The sequence below is a fragment of the Colias philodice genome, chromosome 11 (genome assembly GCF_061535455.1).
Source record: "Colias philodice isolate Cphi_HAF_F1 chromosome 11, ilColPhil1 Martin Lab GWU primary, whole genome shotgun sequence".
Classification (NCBI taxonomy): domain Eukaryota; kingdom Metazoa; phylum Arthropoda; class Insecta; order Lepidoptera; family Pieridae; genus Colias; species Colias philodice.
The window spans coordinates 4250120-4266635 of record NC_143096.1 but is presented as its reverse complement, the minus strand read 5'-3'; the positions used below and the strand labels follow the sequence as shown (position 1 = coordinate 4266635).

The 16516-nt window shown below is 31.1% G+C and overlaps 6 protein-coding genes across 9 annotated transcripts in view; 4 read left to right on the top strand and 2 right to left on the bottom strand.

Annotated features, from left to right (window-relative positions):
* Positions 1-16516, top strand: part of LOC149484467 (band 7 protein AAEL010189-like) — a 277474-nt gene that overhangs the window by 123084 nt on the left and 137874 nt on the right. The gene's annotated exons all lie outside the window — the stretch shown is intronic.
* LOC149484483 (cuticle protein 8-like) lies at positions 901-2110 on the top strand. The gene is made up of 4 exons (XM_089700689.1): positions 901-994; positions 1088-1231; positions 1376-1542; positions 1915-2110. The coding sequence occupies exons 1-4, from the start codon at positions 983-985 to the stop codon at positions 1985-1987; spliced, it is 396 nt and encodes a 131-aa protein (XP_089556815.1). The 5' UTR covers positions 901-982; the 3' UTR covers positions 1988-2110.
* Positions 3709-4600, bottom strand: LOC149484482 (adult-specific cuticular protein ACP-20-like). Its single transcript, XM_089700693.1, has 4 exons — positions 4526-4600; positions 4260-4403; positions 4012-4178; positions 3709-3878 (listed from the first exon to the last, which is right to left on the bottom strand). The coding sequence occupies exons 1-4, from the start codon at positions 4535-4537 to the stop codon at positions 3818-3820; spliced, it is 384 nt and encodes a 127-aa protein (XP_089556819.1). The 5' UTR covers positions 4538-4600; the 3' UTR covers positions 3709-3817.
* LOC149484481 (cuticle protein 19-like) lies at positions 5418-6492 on the top strand. Its single transcript, XM_089700696.1, has 4 exons — positions 5418-5525; positions 5730-5873; positions 5958-6124; positions 6385-6492. The coding sequence occupies exons 1-4, from the start codon at positions 5514-5516 to the stop codon at positions 6425-6427; spliced, it is 366 nt and encodes a 121-aa protein (XP_089556822.1). The 5' UTR covers positions 5418-5513; the 3' UTR covers positions 6428-6492.
* LOC149484479 (cuticle protein 8-like) lies at positions 8231-16274 on the bottom strand. Of its 4 annotated transcripts, none has more exons than XM_089700677.1 (4): positions 15853-16274; positions 9649-9816; positions 9134-9300; positions 8231-8406 (listed from the first exon to the last, which is right to left on the bottom strand). In XM_089700677.1, the coding sequence occupies exons 1-4, from the start codon at positions 15931-15933 to the stop codon at positions 8343-8345; spliced, it is 480 nt and encodes a 159-aa protein (XP_089556803.1). In that variant the 5' UTR covers positions 15934-16274; the 3' UTR covers positions 8231-8342. The 4 variants fall into 4 exon arrangements, with proteins under 4 accessions (XP_089556803.1, XP_089556807.1, XP_089556805.1 ...); XM_089700681.1 differs by having other exon boundaries at positions 15860-16271; XM_089700679.1 differs by lacking the exon at positions 15853-16274 and adding an exon at positions 15608-15714.
* On the top strand, positions 13178-14894 carry LOC149484480 (uncharacterized). The gene is made up of 4 exons (XM_089700657.1): positions 13178-13321; positions 13405-13914; positions 14089-14255; positions 14719-14894. The coding sequence occupies exons 1-4, from the start codon at positions 13262-13264 to the stop codon at positions 14786-14788; spliced, it is 807 nt and encodes a 268-aa protein (XP_089556783.1). The 5' UTR covers positions 13178-13261; the 3' UTR covers positions 14789-14894.

Sequence of the window (16516 nt, the reverse complement as noted above, 5' to 3'; positions counted from 1 at the left end):
CACGGGCGAAGCCGGGGCGGACCTCTAGTATATAATAAAGATAACAATATTTCTACGTTTATAACTAACTCCTTGCCGTCGAGCAAAAAGAGAGCGATGAATGTAGCTGCTGATCATTACCAGAAATAGAACGCACCTATTATTTTTAATATTATATGTATAAGTAGTTATACAAAATTATAAAATAATGTAATTGTTAAAATACTATTTAGGTATAAAATGTAATATACAATGTGGAAATATTCGATGTGTCCTGGAGGGAAAGTACTTGAAATACTGTAGATAGCAAATTTTACTGAAAGGAAACATTCCTTTATTTTTAAAAAGCAATAGAACTGCATTCATATTCAGATATTCGAAAATTCACTTGCATCGACCGGGAATCGAACTACCTAAAACTAAATTTATTATTATATTATAGTACGTACGTTTTTAAGCATTTTAATTATCGAGCGACTATGAAATTAACACATAATAACGTTAATATTACATAAATTCAAGTATTTTATTCTTGTGCTGTATACTTAAAGTGATTAAATTACTCATTATAATCGACATAAAGCGATGCAAAATGTAAGAAGGCTTTAAATGTCACTTGTTTATACAAAATATGCATCACAAAGAATCAGTTTTGTAAGATGTTCTAACAAAATCCTAGATAATAGAGATTACAAAATAATATAAATTAAGTATATTATAATATGAGCCTTATTAACATATATAATTAATTACCGAAGCGTCCACATGAAATTTCAGATCTTATACGATATAGACATTTTCTTGAGTAATAGGTATCTGAAGTGTAGCAGAAAATTTGTACACATGTTGCGGTTTATACCTAAATTATTTAAGAGTGAAATCAACGTTACCTTGATTATATCGCTTTGTCTATCGATATAAAAGTCGTGAAAATAATTCTCATGCATCAGTTCAATAGTTACCTTTAATACAAAGGAGAACTAAAAATTTAATTCTTAACAAAATGTACACAAAGGTAAATTTTTTGTTTTTTCTTTTCCTATAAAAAAAAGTATTTTTATTTTGAATCAAAATGAGTAATAATAATTAATCTTTTCATATTCATTAGGTGCTCTGTTTCACAACCTTGCTCGCCATGGCAGCGGCGCAGTACGGACACGGCTACGGGGAAGCGCACTCATCCCAACACTTCATCAAACACGACGGACATCCTGAAGTAGTTCACGGACACCACGGTCACCATGACTACCATGTAATATAAGTATTTTATGTTTTATTCTCAACTCACTCCATTAATAATCTTTATGAATAGATATTATTAAATTATTATTTGAACACCTTTTCAAAAAATCCTACATTATTATTTCTGATCATTTCTGTTTTTTTAACTAAATAGACCCATCCTCACTACGAGTTCGATTACAAAGTGGAGGATCATCACACTGGTGACATGAAGCATCAGCATGAGGACCGCAATGGAGACGTGGTGAAAGGCGTGTACTCCCTGCGTCAGCCCGACGGCTCCGAGAGGACCGTGCACTACCATGGCGACCACCATACCGGGTATGAGTCACAAGCAATTATATTTTTTTCTGTGGGCGTTGAGTAGTAACATATTCCCGTAGAAGATCGGCGTAGAATAGTAGTATGTTAATGCTTCTGTGTTTCGTACGATAAGTAGGAGAACTAGCGGTTCACATCATATTTCTCAACCTTCCTTGTTACTTTCTCTATTCTCGTCATCAATCCTTTGGGAATACCTTACCGTATAAAAGCAATTCATTTCCTTTGCCGCTTTCAATAATGTTTTGAAAAGATTGGCCTCTGTACTAAAATAATCTGGTGATTGTTTTATGTTAAATTTATTAGTACGCTTGGAATTACTACGGTTTATAACTATTGTTTCACTTTATAAATGTTTTGTTTTTGTTTCAGTTTTCACGCTGACGTGAAATTCGGAACCCATCATATTGTTCCCCATCATCATCATCATCATCATCATTATTGAATTGAATGTTTGACCGAATAACCGTTAACAGATAGCTTGCTGTTAAATCATACGAAGTTTTTGTTTGTTGTTTTTATGTTAATGTGTATGAAAATGAATAAAATGAACGAATTTTATAATATACCTATGCTGTTTATTTTTGCATCCATTGTATCAATAAGCTATATTTTTTAATGATGTCAACGTTGCTCTATTAGGGAGAAGAGCCAAAAAAGAGTACCTATTCGTGTTTCCTCACGAGAAAGGAAACAACCTGAAAGAATGCATCGTCTTGTTAAATTTCCTGGTCCTTTCTTAAACTATCTATCAATTAAAAATTACAAAAGATTTTACAAATTACAAAGAATTTTTGAACCTTTTTTGGGGCTAGTTTTATTTCTCTTATAATACCATAGACCGTACTTTGCACAGAAAAAAAATTAGATAAACAACATAAAATATAACAGATGGCAAGTTAGTTACTCGATGGTAAGCCGTAAGATGTTACTATTTCTGGCTTTTTGGATTTAAAGACATCATAGTTCCATCTCTACGAGCTTGGACAATATATTAGCGTATGCTTCTTGATAATTTTTTTGATGAAAACACATTGGATTTGTGCGTCTATAAACTTCTGCGAAAACAATTTTAATGTAATTAACCAAGAACCACCCAATTAATTTAGCACATTATTTAATTCTGCAATATTTCGTATGAATTGCATTATGTTTATATAAAATAATTGTTTCAGCGAATATTTTTACTTGATAATTATATAATAAGGAATTAATTGTTTAATATTACTCCATAATACGTAACAGCGACTTTTTGAAATTTCCTGTAAAATATAAAATTTCCTGTATAATATCCACCAGGCGTTATTATATTGATGTAATTTAAATTACGCATTAAAAGACGTTGAATTCTTTAATAATTTTTATCTTACAGTAAAAGTTTAGCACGGTATATTAAACAGTAAACAATGATAAAATTATCATACATAATAATTATTTAATTATTATTTAATGCAATTCAGTGAATCGTATAAATGATTGAAAATAAATAATGTTTGAAAGGGTGAAATATTCATTCGTAAGTATTTGATTAGCTGTTGATGGTTATTAGCTGTTTATCTGCATACGATCAGTACCATAGATCAGTACGAATAACGATTAGTTTATTTTCTTTTTCATTATTTACTTTCATAGCATTATATTAAACGGAGTTATTATGAAAATAAACCCTAATAATATAATGCTACGTAGGGCATGAAAGTATATTGGAAGGATATTCGATAAATAAATTCAAGAGACTTATTTCGAAATTACATTTAAAATATTATTTGTATCCATCTCCATCAACAAATTAACATTTAATAACATCATAATATATTTACATATGCAGTAACATCGACAAACACACGCAAACAGGTGATAGGTATACAATATTACAACACAAATAAATAAAATAAATTAATTTTCCTGCTTTCAGGTAAATGACCAAATCATGGGATATGGAAAATTATGCATCTTGTTGTATGTTACAAGTAGCTTTCCTCAGGATGTCTTTATTTACCAAACCTATCAAAAATCTCATCTAAATAATAAAATAAATATAAATTTTGCAAGCAACATTGTTGTAAAATAGTAAGTGAGATTCTAGTTATGCGAAAGTCAAATAAGAAAAATTAAGAATTTTATGAGATGATTGGAGGATAGGCAAGGATAAAAAAGTCATAGATATAATAAAAATTCATCTTTTTATTTCATTTGTACAGGTATAATATTATAACAATAAAGAACATAACAATATTGAACTTATTCACTTTGACGATGCAGCATCTGTTTTTGATTAGTAATGATGATGATGAGGGACGATGTGATGAGTTCCGAATTTCACATCCGCATGGAAACTGTAAATAAAACATAACTTTAATTAATTTCTAGTTCCATGCACAAAGAAGTTGATAAAATAATCAACTCTTATTTAGAAAGATTGGTATGAGGAAGAGAAATTTCGCAGCAGAAATAAATAACATAAATTACCCGGTGTGGTGGTCCCCGTGGTAGTGCACGGTCCTCTCGGAGCCGTCGGGCTGGTGCAGCGAGTAGACGCCCTTCACCACGTCTCCGTCGCGGTCCTCATGCTGGGACTTGATGTCACCGGTGTGGTGGTCCTCCACTTTGTAGTCGAATTGGTAATGGGGATGGGTCTATGGAAAAAAAATTATATAGGTAAGTCATTGAATAGTATTCAAGAAAACTTCTCTTTGAAGAGTTCTGAAAAATGTTACATGGTAGTCATGGTGACCGTGGTGTCCGTGAACCACTTCAGGATGTCCGTCGTGTTTGATGAAGTGTTGGGATGAGTGCGCTTCCCCGTAGCCGTGTCCGTACTGCGCCGCTGCCATGGCGAGCAGTGTTGCGAAACAGATGACCTAAAAATAAGTTCACAAGACCACTTATTATACAGAATTAATACTTTGTAAATAATAAAAACTATTATCTCTTTAAATACAAATTTCTATAAATATGAACTTATATTATACGTGTTTGTTACCTTGATAAACATTTTGCTAAAATATAATAATATTTTTGGATACGTTAATATTTTGAAGTTTAGTTGTTAACTGATACATGTTAACAATGTGCATGTCTTTTATATCGATAGACAAAGCGATACAATCAAGGTAACATTGATTTCGCTACTAATTATTTGTAAGCCAGAATGTGTAGAAATTTGAATTACAAAAGCTTATGAAAAATGTTATACTTTTAGTAAATATTAATTAGGTAAGCATAATATCGTTGAGCGCGGAACGCTTAGTTTTGTAATTAGAATTGCTGAAAGATGTTTGTTCTGATACAATGGTTATTTCATGTCTTTTGCAGGAACCTTATACAAACTTGTTTGATGTGGTTGATCTGTCTTATTGTAAGGATAAATAAATAAATAATAAAAAAATAAAAATCGTTTATTTAGTACCTTGTTTAGTACCAATACATTGACATATTTTAACACAATTTAAACTCGACGATCGCCTCAACTAGGTATAAACCTGTGCTAGAGACGACCGACGCCTTCCACACAAGACATACATAACGAATCAAGATTTTTATTTTCAATGACATACATTCTATGATATAATATTGATTATAATTATTAGAAAATTTGAGTCCTTTGACCAATTATTTGTTACAGGACCAGGCATTTTATCCATTTCACTGATTATTGCTATTTAGATGAACAATTTTTGTACGCCATCAGATCGATACATTTTATTAAGTCCATCGGCAATACAATTATTTAAAACATTACATTCCATATTCACGCGAGTTTTCATATTACCATAACAATTAATTGGCAATAAAGCAATTCATATTATTGAATAAGTCATATATAAATGTTAAATCAATAAAATTTCTCTCACCTTGGTTAGATAGTCTATTGGTAAACCGTAAACCGTATATTGAACATATAAAAGACACGCATAGTTAGCTATCACGTATCAGACAGTTTCTGAATTCAGTAATAGAAACAACCAAATATGTATTCCAAGGTATTTTAATTATTCATATTTTATTTATATGCACACATAAAACGGGTCACATCAAGGTTTGGGTTTGAGTTTAATGGGGCCGCGGGCGTGAGAAACCTAAACCAAATTATATAACTTATTCTTATTTTTATAGTACATATACAAACAAAGATGAGGATGTGCTACATATCTAATAATATAATTTAAGTTTTAATTTGTTTCTAGGTCATCTGTTTCACAACCCTGCTGGTTGTGGCAGCAGCGCAGTACGGACACGGCTACGGGGAAGCGCACTCATCCCAACACTTCATTAAACACGACGGACATCCTGAAGTGGTTCACGGACACCATGGTCACCATGACTACCATGTAAAGTTTTTTCAGAACTCTACAAAGATATAGAGTTTTCATGAATACTATTCGATGACTTATCTATATCATTTTTTTCCATAGACCCATCCCCACTACCAATTCGACTACAAAGTAGAAGACCACCACACTGGTGATATTAAGTCCCAGCATGAGGACCGCGACGGAGACGTGGTGAAGGGCGTCTACTCGCTGCACCAACCCGACGGCTCCGAGAGGACCGTGCACTACCACGGGGACCATCACACAGGGTGAGAAAAAATGCCTAGTTACATAATATATCCTGTAATGTATATTTTGAAAATTTTAATGATGCATTATCCGATAATCAATGACGTTTGCCTTTGACTAATAACAAATTCAATTGTTTTTAACGTAGTAATGTTATGTTATGTTCATAACACAAAGTATGGGATTCAGGTATTAATTTATCGTTTACATAAAATAAAATATGAATATTTTATAGTGCCATTTACTTCTACTTACTGACTTATATTTTTTTAATTTGCAGATTCCACGCCGATGTGAAATTCGGAACTCATCATCATCATTAATATTATTTACTACAATACGTGTCATATTTAGATTGTTTTATACAAAAAATAAAATGTTATAATTACATCAGTATTTTAATTTATTTTTTCTTAAGAAACATACCAAAATATAATTTAATATATTCTACGGATAAGAAATGAATTCGCAATTTCTTAACAATAAATTGAAGATCGAATTAATATGTATCCAATATCATTTTCTAAAGATATTTAATATCTGGATGATATGATATGATGAGGATTATGATATCAAAATAATATCATCTACAGAAATAATCATTTTACTATGCTGAATTATTTTCCCCTATAGTAAAAATTTAAGAGTTATTATTGTATAATGTTGTAATCATTAAACACGTGCCTTAGTTTTCATTTGATAGCATAAAAAGTTTATATTATAAGAATTTTGCATCCCTGTACGAAAATTGTGCTGAAGGAGGAGTATGAGCCTTTCTTGAGTTATATACCTATCTAAAAATACAGAGAAGGAGGGATATTATAATACCTACATCATTTAAGAATAACACACTCTACCATGCATTTGAAACACAAACGCATTTAACATTTTATTTACTCTTTTGTTTCTATCAAATTTCGATCACTTGTCGGACCACTAGTAAAGTTTCTTCTTGATATTGATATTGTTTCTATGATATAGGTCTACCAGAATCTGATGGCATATTTATATTTACGAAATAAAAGATTTTCATATGGCAAATTTATTTGACAACTATCAAATTGGTTGTCAAATTATTTGTCTTCTTTGCAATTGATGAATAATTTTTAGGATTTTGTCTAAAAAATCTTCGAAAATGTCGAAAAAGCCGCTGCGAACACAAGCAAGAGGTGTTGTTTATAATGTGTATAGAAAAACATTCGATGCAGAAGGGTCAAACACATCACAATTTTTAATTTTGAATATTTTATTGGTAAATTGGACTTACCCGTTTTGATACTTAAAATAAAAAATATTATAAGTAGGTAACTATAATATTGTTTGTTGATTACAATATATAATTTTATGAAAACTTATTACAGGAGTTTCCAATACGGCTATTCGTCAAGTCCAAGCTGTCCAAGTCAATTTTATAATGTGTGTATCTTTAATACTTACGAAAATAAACATAGTTTTATTTTATTTTATAAAAAATGATTAGCAATCTAGTTTTGATCTGTATTATCATTACATCCATATTTTTATATGGCATAATGATAATGAATATACAAATATAGGTATGTGTAAATAATATGTATTACATAGATAAAAGTAATATGTATATTATACATGCAAGTATGTACCTACATTATATTAAGTGGATATCTCATTATTAAGTACAGTATTGTTCACTTGTAATGTGACTAATGATGTTGAGGACAAAATAAAAAATAAGCAGTATCAAGTACGTTCAGTCCATTTTCCCTAGGGTTGCACACTCAAAATTTTGATTTCCCAATTTGCCATCAGATTCTGGTTTACCTATAACAGTCTAAATATAAAGTTTTGTATAAATAGAGTTCGAACGACCTTGTGCATATTTTTAACGTACTTATGATGTACGTTGAAAAATCAATTTAATTGTATACATATTATATAATAATAATAAATAATTAATGAATGACTCTTGGAAAAATCAATACTAGGTAATAATACCTTTTTAGTGAGTTTGTTTGTTTGTTTGAACCCGCTAATCTCATGTCCATTTATCGAGGAAGGCTATAATATAATCATCACGCTAAGACCAATAGGAGCAGAGCAATGGGGTAAAACCGCGGGGTACAGGTAGTAATTTATAAAACACAGTATGCAATATTAACATTTTAATGACATCAATAATTCAACAATGTACAACAAATAGTTAAAACAAAGTATAAAAATACAAGATCACAGTGTGGCTTAAATTAATTCATATCACAGTTAATAATGGCCGTGGTGTTTTGGGGCGACGTGGTGGGTGCCGTATTTGACGTCAGCGTGGAAACTGTAACAAAAATATCCGTTATTAATATTGTCTGAAAAATGTTGTTATAGAATAATATAGGTATTGGAATAAATCGGGATATGGTTACGCGGGATTAGTACGATTACATATAAAATATAGCCGGTTGAGTGAAAGCATTTTTATAGAGTGTCTTTACTCTTTACTGTGTGTGGTGTCTTTGTGTGTCTTTACCATAAACCGTTTGTAATAGACGCACAAGCCAACGACGACGACCAATGTACTAATGACAATAAATGAAAACTTTTTCCAAATAATTAGATTAACAAATTAGGACACATATTAAATATATATTTTGCTACATAGATAATATTATTATGTTGTATGAAAAATATTTTTATTTAGCTGGAAATGCAACAAAAACAGGTTAAAATCTAAGCATTAAAGTTTTTCTATCAACAATTAAAGGCATCGCAAAAAATTCCAGTAACGGCATTGTGGTTTGACCACTGACTCAAATGATACGCTGAATTACAATTAAATTCCCGCAAAAAATAATTGACTGATTTGTTAGCTTTTTCAATGAATTTTATTTAAGTATATTAATAATACAAGCCGCATATCATAGCAGGTTGATCGAAATATGGTTACTGGCTCTGCTGTATCGTGGTGATTTGAAAACTCAGAACTATAAAATCAATTGTTTAGTTCCTAATACGTTTAATATTAAATATTCAGTTCATTTAATTAAATTATATAGACAATTTACCCGGTGTGTTTATCTCCATGGTAGTGTACGACTCGTTCAGAGCCATCGGGCTGGTGCAGCGAGTAGACGCCCTTCACCACGTCTCCGTCGCGAACCTCATGCTGGGACTTGATGTCACCGGTGTGGTGGTCTTCTACTTTGTAGTCGAACGCATATTTGGGATACGCCTGAAAATACGAAAACAAAATTTTATATGAACAATATGAACAAATTGTAGGTTTATCATTTCAGCAGCCTATATAAAAACCGAATATTGATAGAAATAAAAAAAATAAATTTAAAAAGGAAATAAATCGTTTCTTTATATTTTGGTCTTCGCTTTTTTCGCTATTGTTCATTACAGTTATATGCTCTATTGTTTTTATATTGTTCTAATTTATATTACGATTATGGTTGATTTTCTTTCTGAAAAAATATTCTTAACAACATGAACTCATTTTCTGTAAGTATGCCATAACAAAGGCTCTAAACCTCGACCATATAAATTCCATTTCAATAGCAACCATCCAACTTACATGATAATCAACAGCATCATATCCATGCCCGTGCCCATGCGCATCATGCCCCTTCACATGCACCACTTCAGCAGGACCGTCGTGTCTCGAGATATGTTGGGAGGAGTACGCAGGCGCGTGATGCTCGTAGCACACGGCAACTGCCACCAAAGTAGCGATGCAAACCACCTAAATAAAGATGTATGTAATAATGTGTTCTAACATTCACTTCTAGGAGGGTTTTCATAATATACTAATGGTAAGATGGTGTTCACTTTTGGGCGGATTTTATGGGGTGCGGTAGGTACTGTCCAGTATTAAGCTGACCTTTAAAAACCACTGTTAATATTGATTATGAGGGATAGATATTATGTTTTTGAAAAAAATGCACAAAATTTTATAAAAAACAAAATACGAAATTAAATTCTATTTTTGATATCACAGTGGTATGTTAAAATATTGCACGCCTCATAAGCGAAGCGTTGAGGTGGGTACTACTGTCACTTCGCGCAAAACATCTGATTTTTCAAACTTAAAATGTCTTTATGTATCATATTTCAAATTTACGAAGTATAAATTAATCGTCTATCCGCACTATTTCACTTTATATTCTTATTTATTTTTTACACACCTTTGAAAACATTTTCTTAAATAATTTACTATTATCAAAGTCAACAATGAACTGATATAGACGAGATAAAATTCACGTCTTTTATATTCATAGTAACAAGGTATCTAACCAAGGTAATATTGATTTCACTATAATATTGACAACTATAAAAGGTACTTGAAGTTGAAACATAACTAATTTGCACGCTGCCTTGACTCCACTGATAAAAAATAAGTAGTACATCTCCAAACTACATTCGTTAAACAACACCGAAAGCAGCAGGAATTGAACAGGACCCTTTGTTTCGACACAATATGTTTTTACCGTATGCAAATAGTCTATTCTGCTTATTTTTAATAAGAAGTAAAAAGCTTTCAAAGCAGCTCCATTTCTCCGGAAATGGGTTTATTTCAAAAATTTGTCAAATAAAATTGAATTGTACAATCACACAATAGGTGTTATAATTTCTCAAGCATTCCTTTTCATAACGCTCTCTAATAATGAATATAAGTAAATTAATCAAAGTTCTTTATAATAATCTGTTACTATTTCCTACAATGTTACGGTACAAATTAGGTAATAATTTGGTCAATGAATCGACTCGGAGGTATTTGGAGCGAAATGACAATGACATGGTTCAATTTTAGTACAACAAAGGTGCATAATGACTGCCAAAAACTTTTTCGTTCGGTATGGAATTATAATTTTTGGTGTCTATTAATAGAATGATTATGGTATGTAAGTAAAGCGCAATATAATTAAGAAAAAATTATAAAAACAACCTATAACATCGTGAATTGAATATAGAGTAATAGAACTGCCTGTTTAATAATGCACTTACGGTTTATACACAAAAGAACCTCTATTTGTATATTATATTTTTATCAAATGCTAGTTTAATCTAGAAAAGCTTGGATTAGGATAAAAAGTTGAGCATATAAAAGCCCCTTGATGTTAATATAAACAAACTTTATGCAAACAATTTATGGAAATATCATCTTCTTCTGTTTTTAATAAAAAAATGCATTTATTACACCATAAATGTGTTTTATTGGCTTCATATCGTAGAATCTGGATCTAAAATATTTTAGTAGATATTTAAATACTTTTTAAAAGTCCTGATATCTGAAAAATATAAATAAACCTTCTACAATTTTAATTCTTGGCCAATGTTATGCTACAATGTATGTAAAATATTATTTCACACCACACAATCGAAAACGAAATTAATATTTTGTTAAAAATTAATATATTGTTACAATTTTTTTGCCTTATCTTTAGAAATTACACGTTAAAATATTATGTTATCTCCTTAATTTACTAACCTCAAATAGTAATTTCATTATGTAAAGCAGATAGTTTCTAAATAAATTCTACACACTAACATAGCTTCTAACTTGACGTAAAGGCTTCTTCTTATTCTAAAATCGACTTACTCTTACATTAAATTTAGATAGAAAACTGTATCTGAATTTATTCTGAATACTAATGTGCACGGGATGTCTAGACACATAATGAGGACTTTTAATTCTGTTTACTTATTTTATTAAATAAAAAAAAATATACAAACAATAAAATGCATAAATATTTAGAATTCTGTTAGTGATAATACTTTTGGATATATTTACGAATATTTGACATAGATATTTAAGTTAGTCAATAATAAAAAAACTCGTAATACAATACAATATAATACAAAATTCTTTATTTAACACACACAATACACATACAGAAGAAAAGAAAAGAGAAATACATATATATATGACAGATACAACATGTTAAATAGGCGGCCTTATCGCTTTCAAGCGAATAACTAAAATAGTACAAGTCATGTGCGTACACATAAGTAGGCTAACATACTGTAGGCTTAAATTAATCTACCTCGCAAAAAGGCACATTATGATACCTATTTATAAACAATACCATATTATTATGCTTCGTTAAAATAAACCGTAATTATATTATTAAAATAATTAGACTATAAAAATCATTGTTACTTTCTTGGTTATCGCTTTTATTATGATGAAAAATATTTAATACGTAATACATTTAAATACAATAAATATTTTTTTACGGATTTTGTTAATTTTCTATCGCAACCCAAGCTTGGCCAACCAAGAATTTGAATTTTTTTTAAGGAAATAATATGTATTAAACTCTACAGTGTATAATTTTCCTGCTACGTAGAATTTATTTCATATTACTGATGATTGATTTGCTTCTGCTCTCATAATTTACATTGTTACATATTGTATATTTTGCTCTGTTTTTAATCATGCGTAATTTTTCGCATTGTATTGTTACCTAATAACTTCCTGTATTGCATGGGATTACCGATAATAACATGTTTCTTGCATATGGAGATGAAGATATTACTAGTTTATTCAACTTTTCCTTATAGATAAAGGATATTCCTAACCACACTAAGTTGGTAACACATAATAACAATAATTTACTCTAAGAAAATTTAAAAGCTTACCCTCGCTATCACTGTATTGATCCTGCTCTCTTGTAGCTGTATTTTAAGTTTTAATTTTTAGTTTTTTGGGATAAATACTTAACAAAAATACAGCCATGTCATTACAACACTCAACACAACCACATCTCAAGTATTTAACTTTTGATTTCTTCTGTTAAAATAATTAAAAAAAACACGATAAGAAGATTTTGAAGTTGTGAATTCATCCAATATAAATATAAAAAATGTTTTTCTGTTTTATAGTAGTAATCGACATATTTTTATTTTACTGTAGATGTAAAATAAAAATATATCGATTTTCATATCGTTACAGTTAAGTTAATGTCATTTGAAAGTAAATGATCAGCTTAATAAAAATAATGTCCAACTAAGGGTTAATTTTCAGAATATCCGGTCGGAATCGGACGAGGTTCCATCGCATCGGTTACGTAAATTACGTCATGTAAGGCTGCGCGTGCGCCGAGTTACAATTTCGACGCCCCAAGCACTCAGATTGATTCAATTCTCTCTCGTAACGTCTCCACTATATATTGAGGTTTAAGCCTATGCTAATTCATCAGTTTCACTGCCGAGGTCTTAGAAGAAGGTTCAATATGTTCACTAAAGTAGGTTCCCAAATAATGCCTTATAAGTATTTGCGATTTAGCTTTTTAGAATAAATACATTTAAACATAATTACAATTTACAGATTTTAATCTTAACTTCCGTCTTGGCGGCGTGCACTGCAGAGGAACACGTTTACAAATATAGACCAGTTCATCGTGAAGAAATTAAGGAATACAGATATCCGCAGCATTTAAGCCGTGATCCAGCTCCTATTCACGAGGAAGAGTCTCAACATTCATCAGAAAGCCACAGCCAAGTGCATCACCCCTTGTCTTCCCAGAGCATTGTTCACTACCCAGCAGTGAAGGAGGAACAACAATCTCGGGAAGTTTACGAATACGCTGAAGAACCAGCTTACAAGCATTACTACCAGAGCCATGAGCCTTCCCACGTTCAGGAGGCCCATGTGCAAAATGTGCATGTAGCCAAATATCCTGTTCACCACGAAGTTCCCGCGCATGTGCCTCAGCATGAAGTGAAATACGTGCATGTTCCCGTACACCAATACCAACATTCGCAGGAGTCAGCACACGAAACACCCGTCTACCAACACTCCGACGTTCATTCTCACGATGAGCCTATCGACTATTATGTAAGTTAGCGCGAACTGATTCTAATCGTTATTTCGTTTACGGATGTCCGCCTCTCATTTAAACACTTTCCATTCATTTCATTCGTATCACACTTCATTATTAATTCCAATTGAGATTATCTTCCGCACTAGAATAGTTATGTTCGACGTGTTAAGGTTCCGTTATGTTTGCAGGCTTACCCCAAGTATCAGTACGAGTACAAAGTAGAGGACCCTCACACCGGAGACAACAAGTTCCAGCATGAGGTTCGTGATGGAGACAGTGTGAAGGGAGTATATTCCCTCCAGGAGGCTGATGGCTCCGTGAGGACTGTGGAATACACCTCTGATAAACACCATGGGTAAGAACCATTCTAAGTAACTTCTTATTTTTACTTGACTTTTATTTAAAGTTTTTCTATATAAATGTAAGTTACTGCTTTTGTAAACGAAATTAAATTGTTGATTCGTAAGCTAGCTACGAGTACAAAGAGAAATTAGATGTCAGATCGTTCACACTTCAAAATATTTTGCTGAATCATGTTTTTAGATTTTTTCCGCGTGCGTTCAAGTGATATGAAATATTATTTTAAATGTTGAATAACGTGTTTAGATCTAATGATGTTATATAAACGAATTATTATCTTGAGGATTGATAGAAATTAGAATGTCATAGTATAGTCATAATTTCAAACTTTCTTTACTTGTTTCATGGGAACTATACAAAATGCCATTATTCCATACCCTTAAAGATGCAATTAATTATCTTAGCTTGTAGCGATAAGGTTTAACTTTCTAAACAATAAATTGTATAATGTATTTCAGATTCAACGCCGTTGTTAAGCATTCTGCCCCCGGCCAACACGTACATATTGAGAGTCATCACCAGAACTAGAAAATCATATTAGGATAATAAGACTGCCTTGTACCTATTATTTAATTGTTGTTTGTTGTTACATGTGTAAATTAATGTTAAATTATAAAGCAAATTATTTTTAAAACTTTTACTTTTATTTACGGCTACATTCTTGACCACTATATGCAGCTCTCGCGGCTCCACTCGCATAGTACCAGGATAAACTATTCTAAATTTTCGGGTTGTCTGGCAGAAATTGCTTACAGCGATAAGACCGCCCTCTGTACATGTTATTACTTGTATGGCTCTTAATTTATAATCCTGTATTAAGTGTGCAATAAAGTATTTTTCATTCATTCATTCATTCATAAACTAGCCTCTATACTAATTTGGTAACTACTGCATAGTTACCAAATTTTATATAGATCTGAAAAAGCGGTGTAAATTAATGCATTCAATGTTTTTCTTGTCTTATCGGTAATTTTGATTCCTGATTTACCAATTGGCTAATGTCCAGCACAAAATTTTAATCTTATATATTTTTAATATACACTTGGTCAAAAACATCTTTAGTGAACTAAGTGACCGTAATTTCATAATTTTATTATTTAGGTAACTACGAAAAAAAATATAATAATTATATGCGAACCACAGCTCTACATATACGTAGATATGAGTCTGGTTGGATCTGGATCTGGTTGGCGTATGCGCAATTAATGGCACCATTGCTAGCTTATTTTGATTTTTATTTATTTTTCACTTAACTATTCAGAAGATACTACATTATTTAATTTTGAAGTTGATTGTTAGTTAATAATTATTAAGTTCAACATAGGTTCTTCAGTTTTAGGAGCTTACCATTAAATAAAAGCGCAAAACAATTGTAAAATTTACACGTAAACAATTCATTTCAGCAAAAAACTATAATTACATTATTTTTACAATTATATCTTAATTATATACAGTCTTCACAATTCTTTTTCATACATTGGAAATAAATGAATATTTTATGTATAAAACGAATTACAATTTATACCAAATCTTTTTCCTCACAAACTCTTACATTGTATGGTGCAAACTACACAAAATACGTTAATAATTACATTATACCATTTGAATAAATCACAAACACACGACATACGTGTTCCCCGACGCATTATACGCAAAACAATTACGCTGGGCATTATGCGTATTTTCACAAATTAATTTAAAAGAATGCAGTGAAAGGAGAAGACGCGGAAGGCGCTACAGTCCAATGAGGTTAATGTACACGAGACCGTATTTTATATGAATGAAACGATTGGACGCATTTTACATTGTCTTTAATCTCTATGCTAAATTGGCGGTTATGTGGTTCTCAACAGACGCTGTGAGCGTGAACGTTTAATTGCTTATTTTGGTCGTAAACTCTATTTTATTGCATATCATATTAAAAGTAATTTCATGTATTTTGTGGTTATCTGTGGAATTATTACGTGATAATTTTGATGTAGTTTGAGTAGAAATTACTGTTTGTTCCTCAGAGGAATGTTTGTTCATATAATTTGGTATGCAATAGTACTCAAGTCAAATCATAAAGAATTAAACATTGCAACGAATACAGAACTTGATTATGATATTTGTGTTAGAAATTACACATTATAATTAAACATTGTTTATTTGAAAATTAATCTAAATAGAAATGGTTTTGAAAGCATATCCCAATTATTGAATTGCTTTTATGAAAGTTTCCAAAATATATAAATGACCCATAAAAGGTTCTCAAAT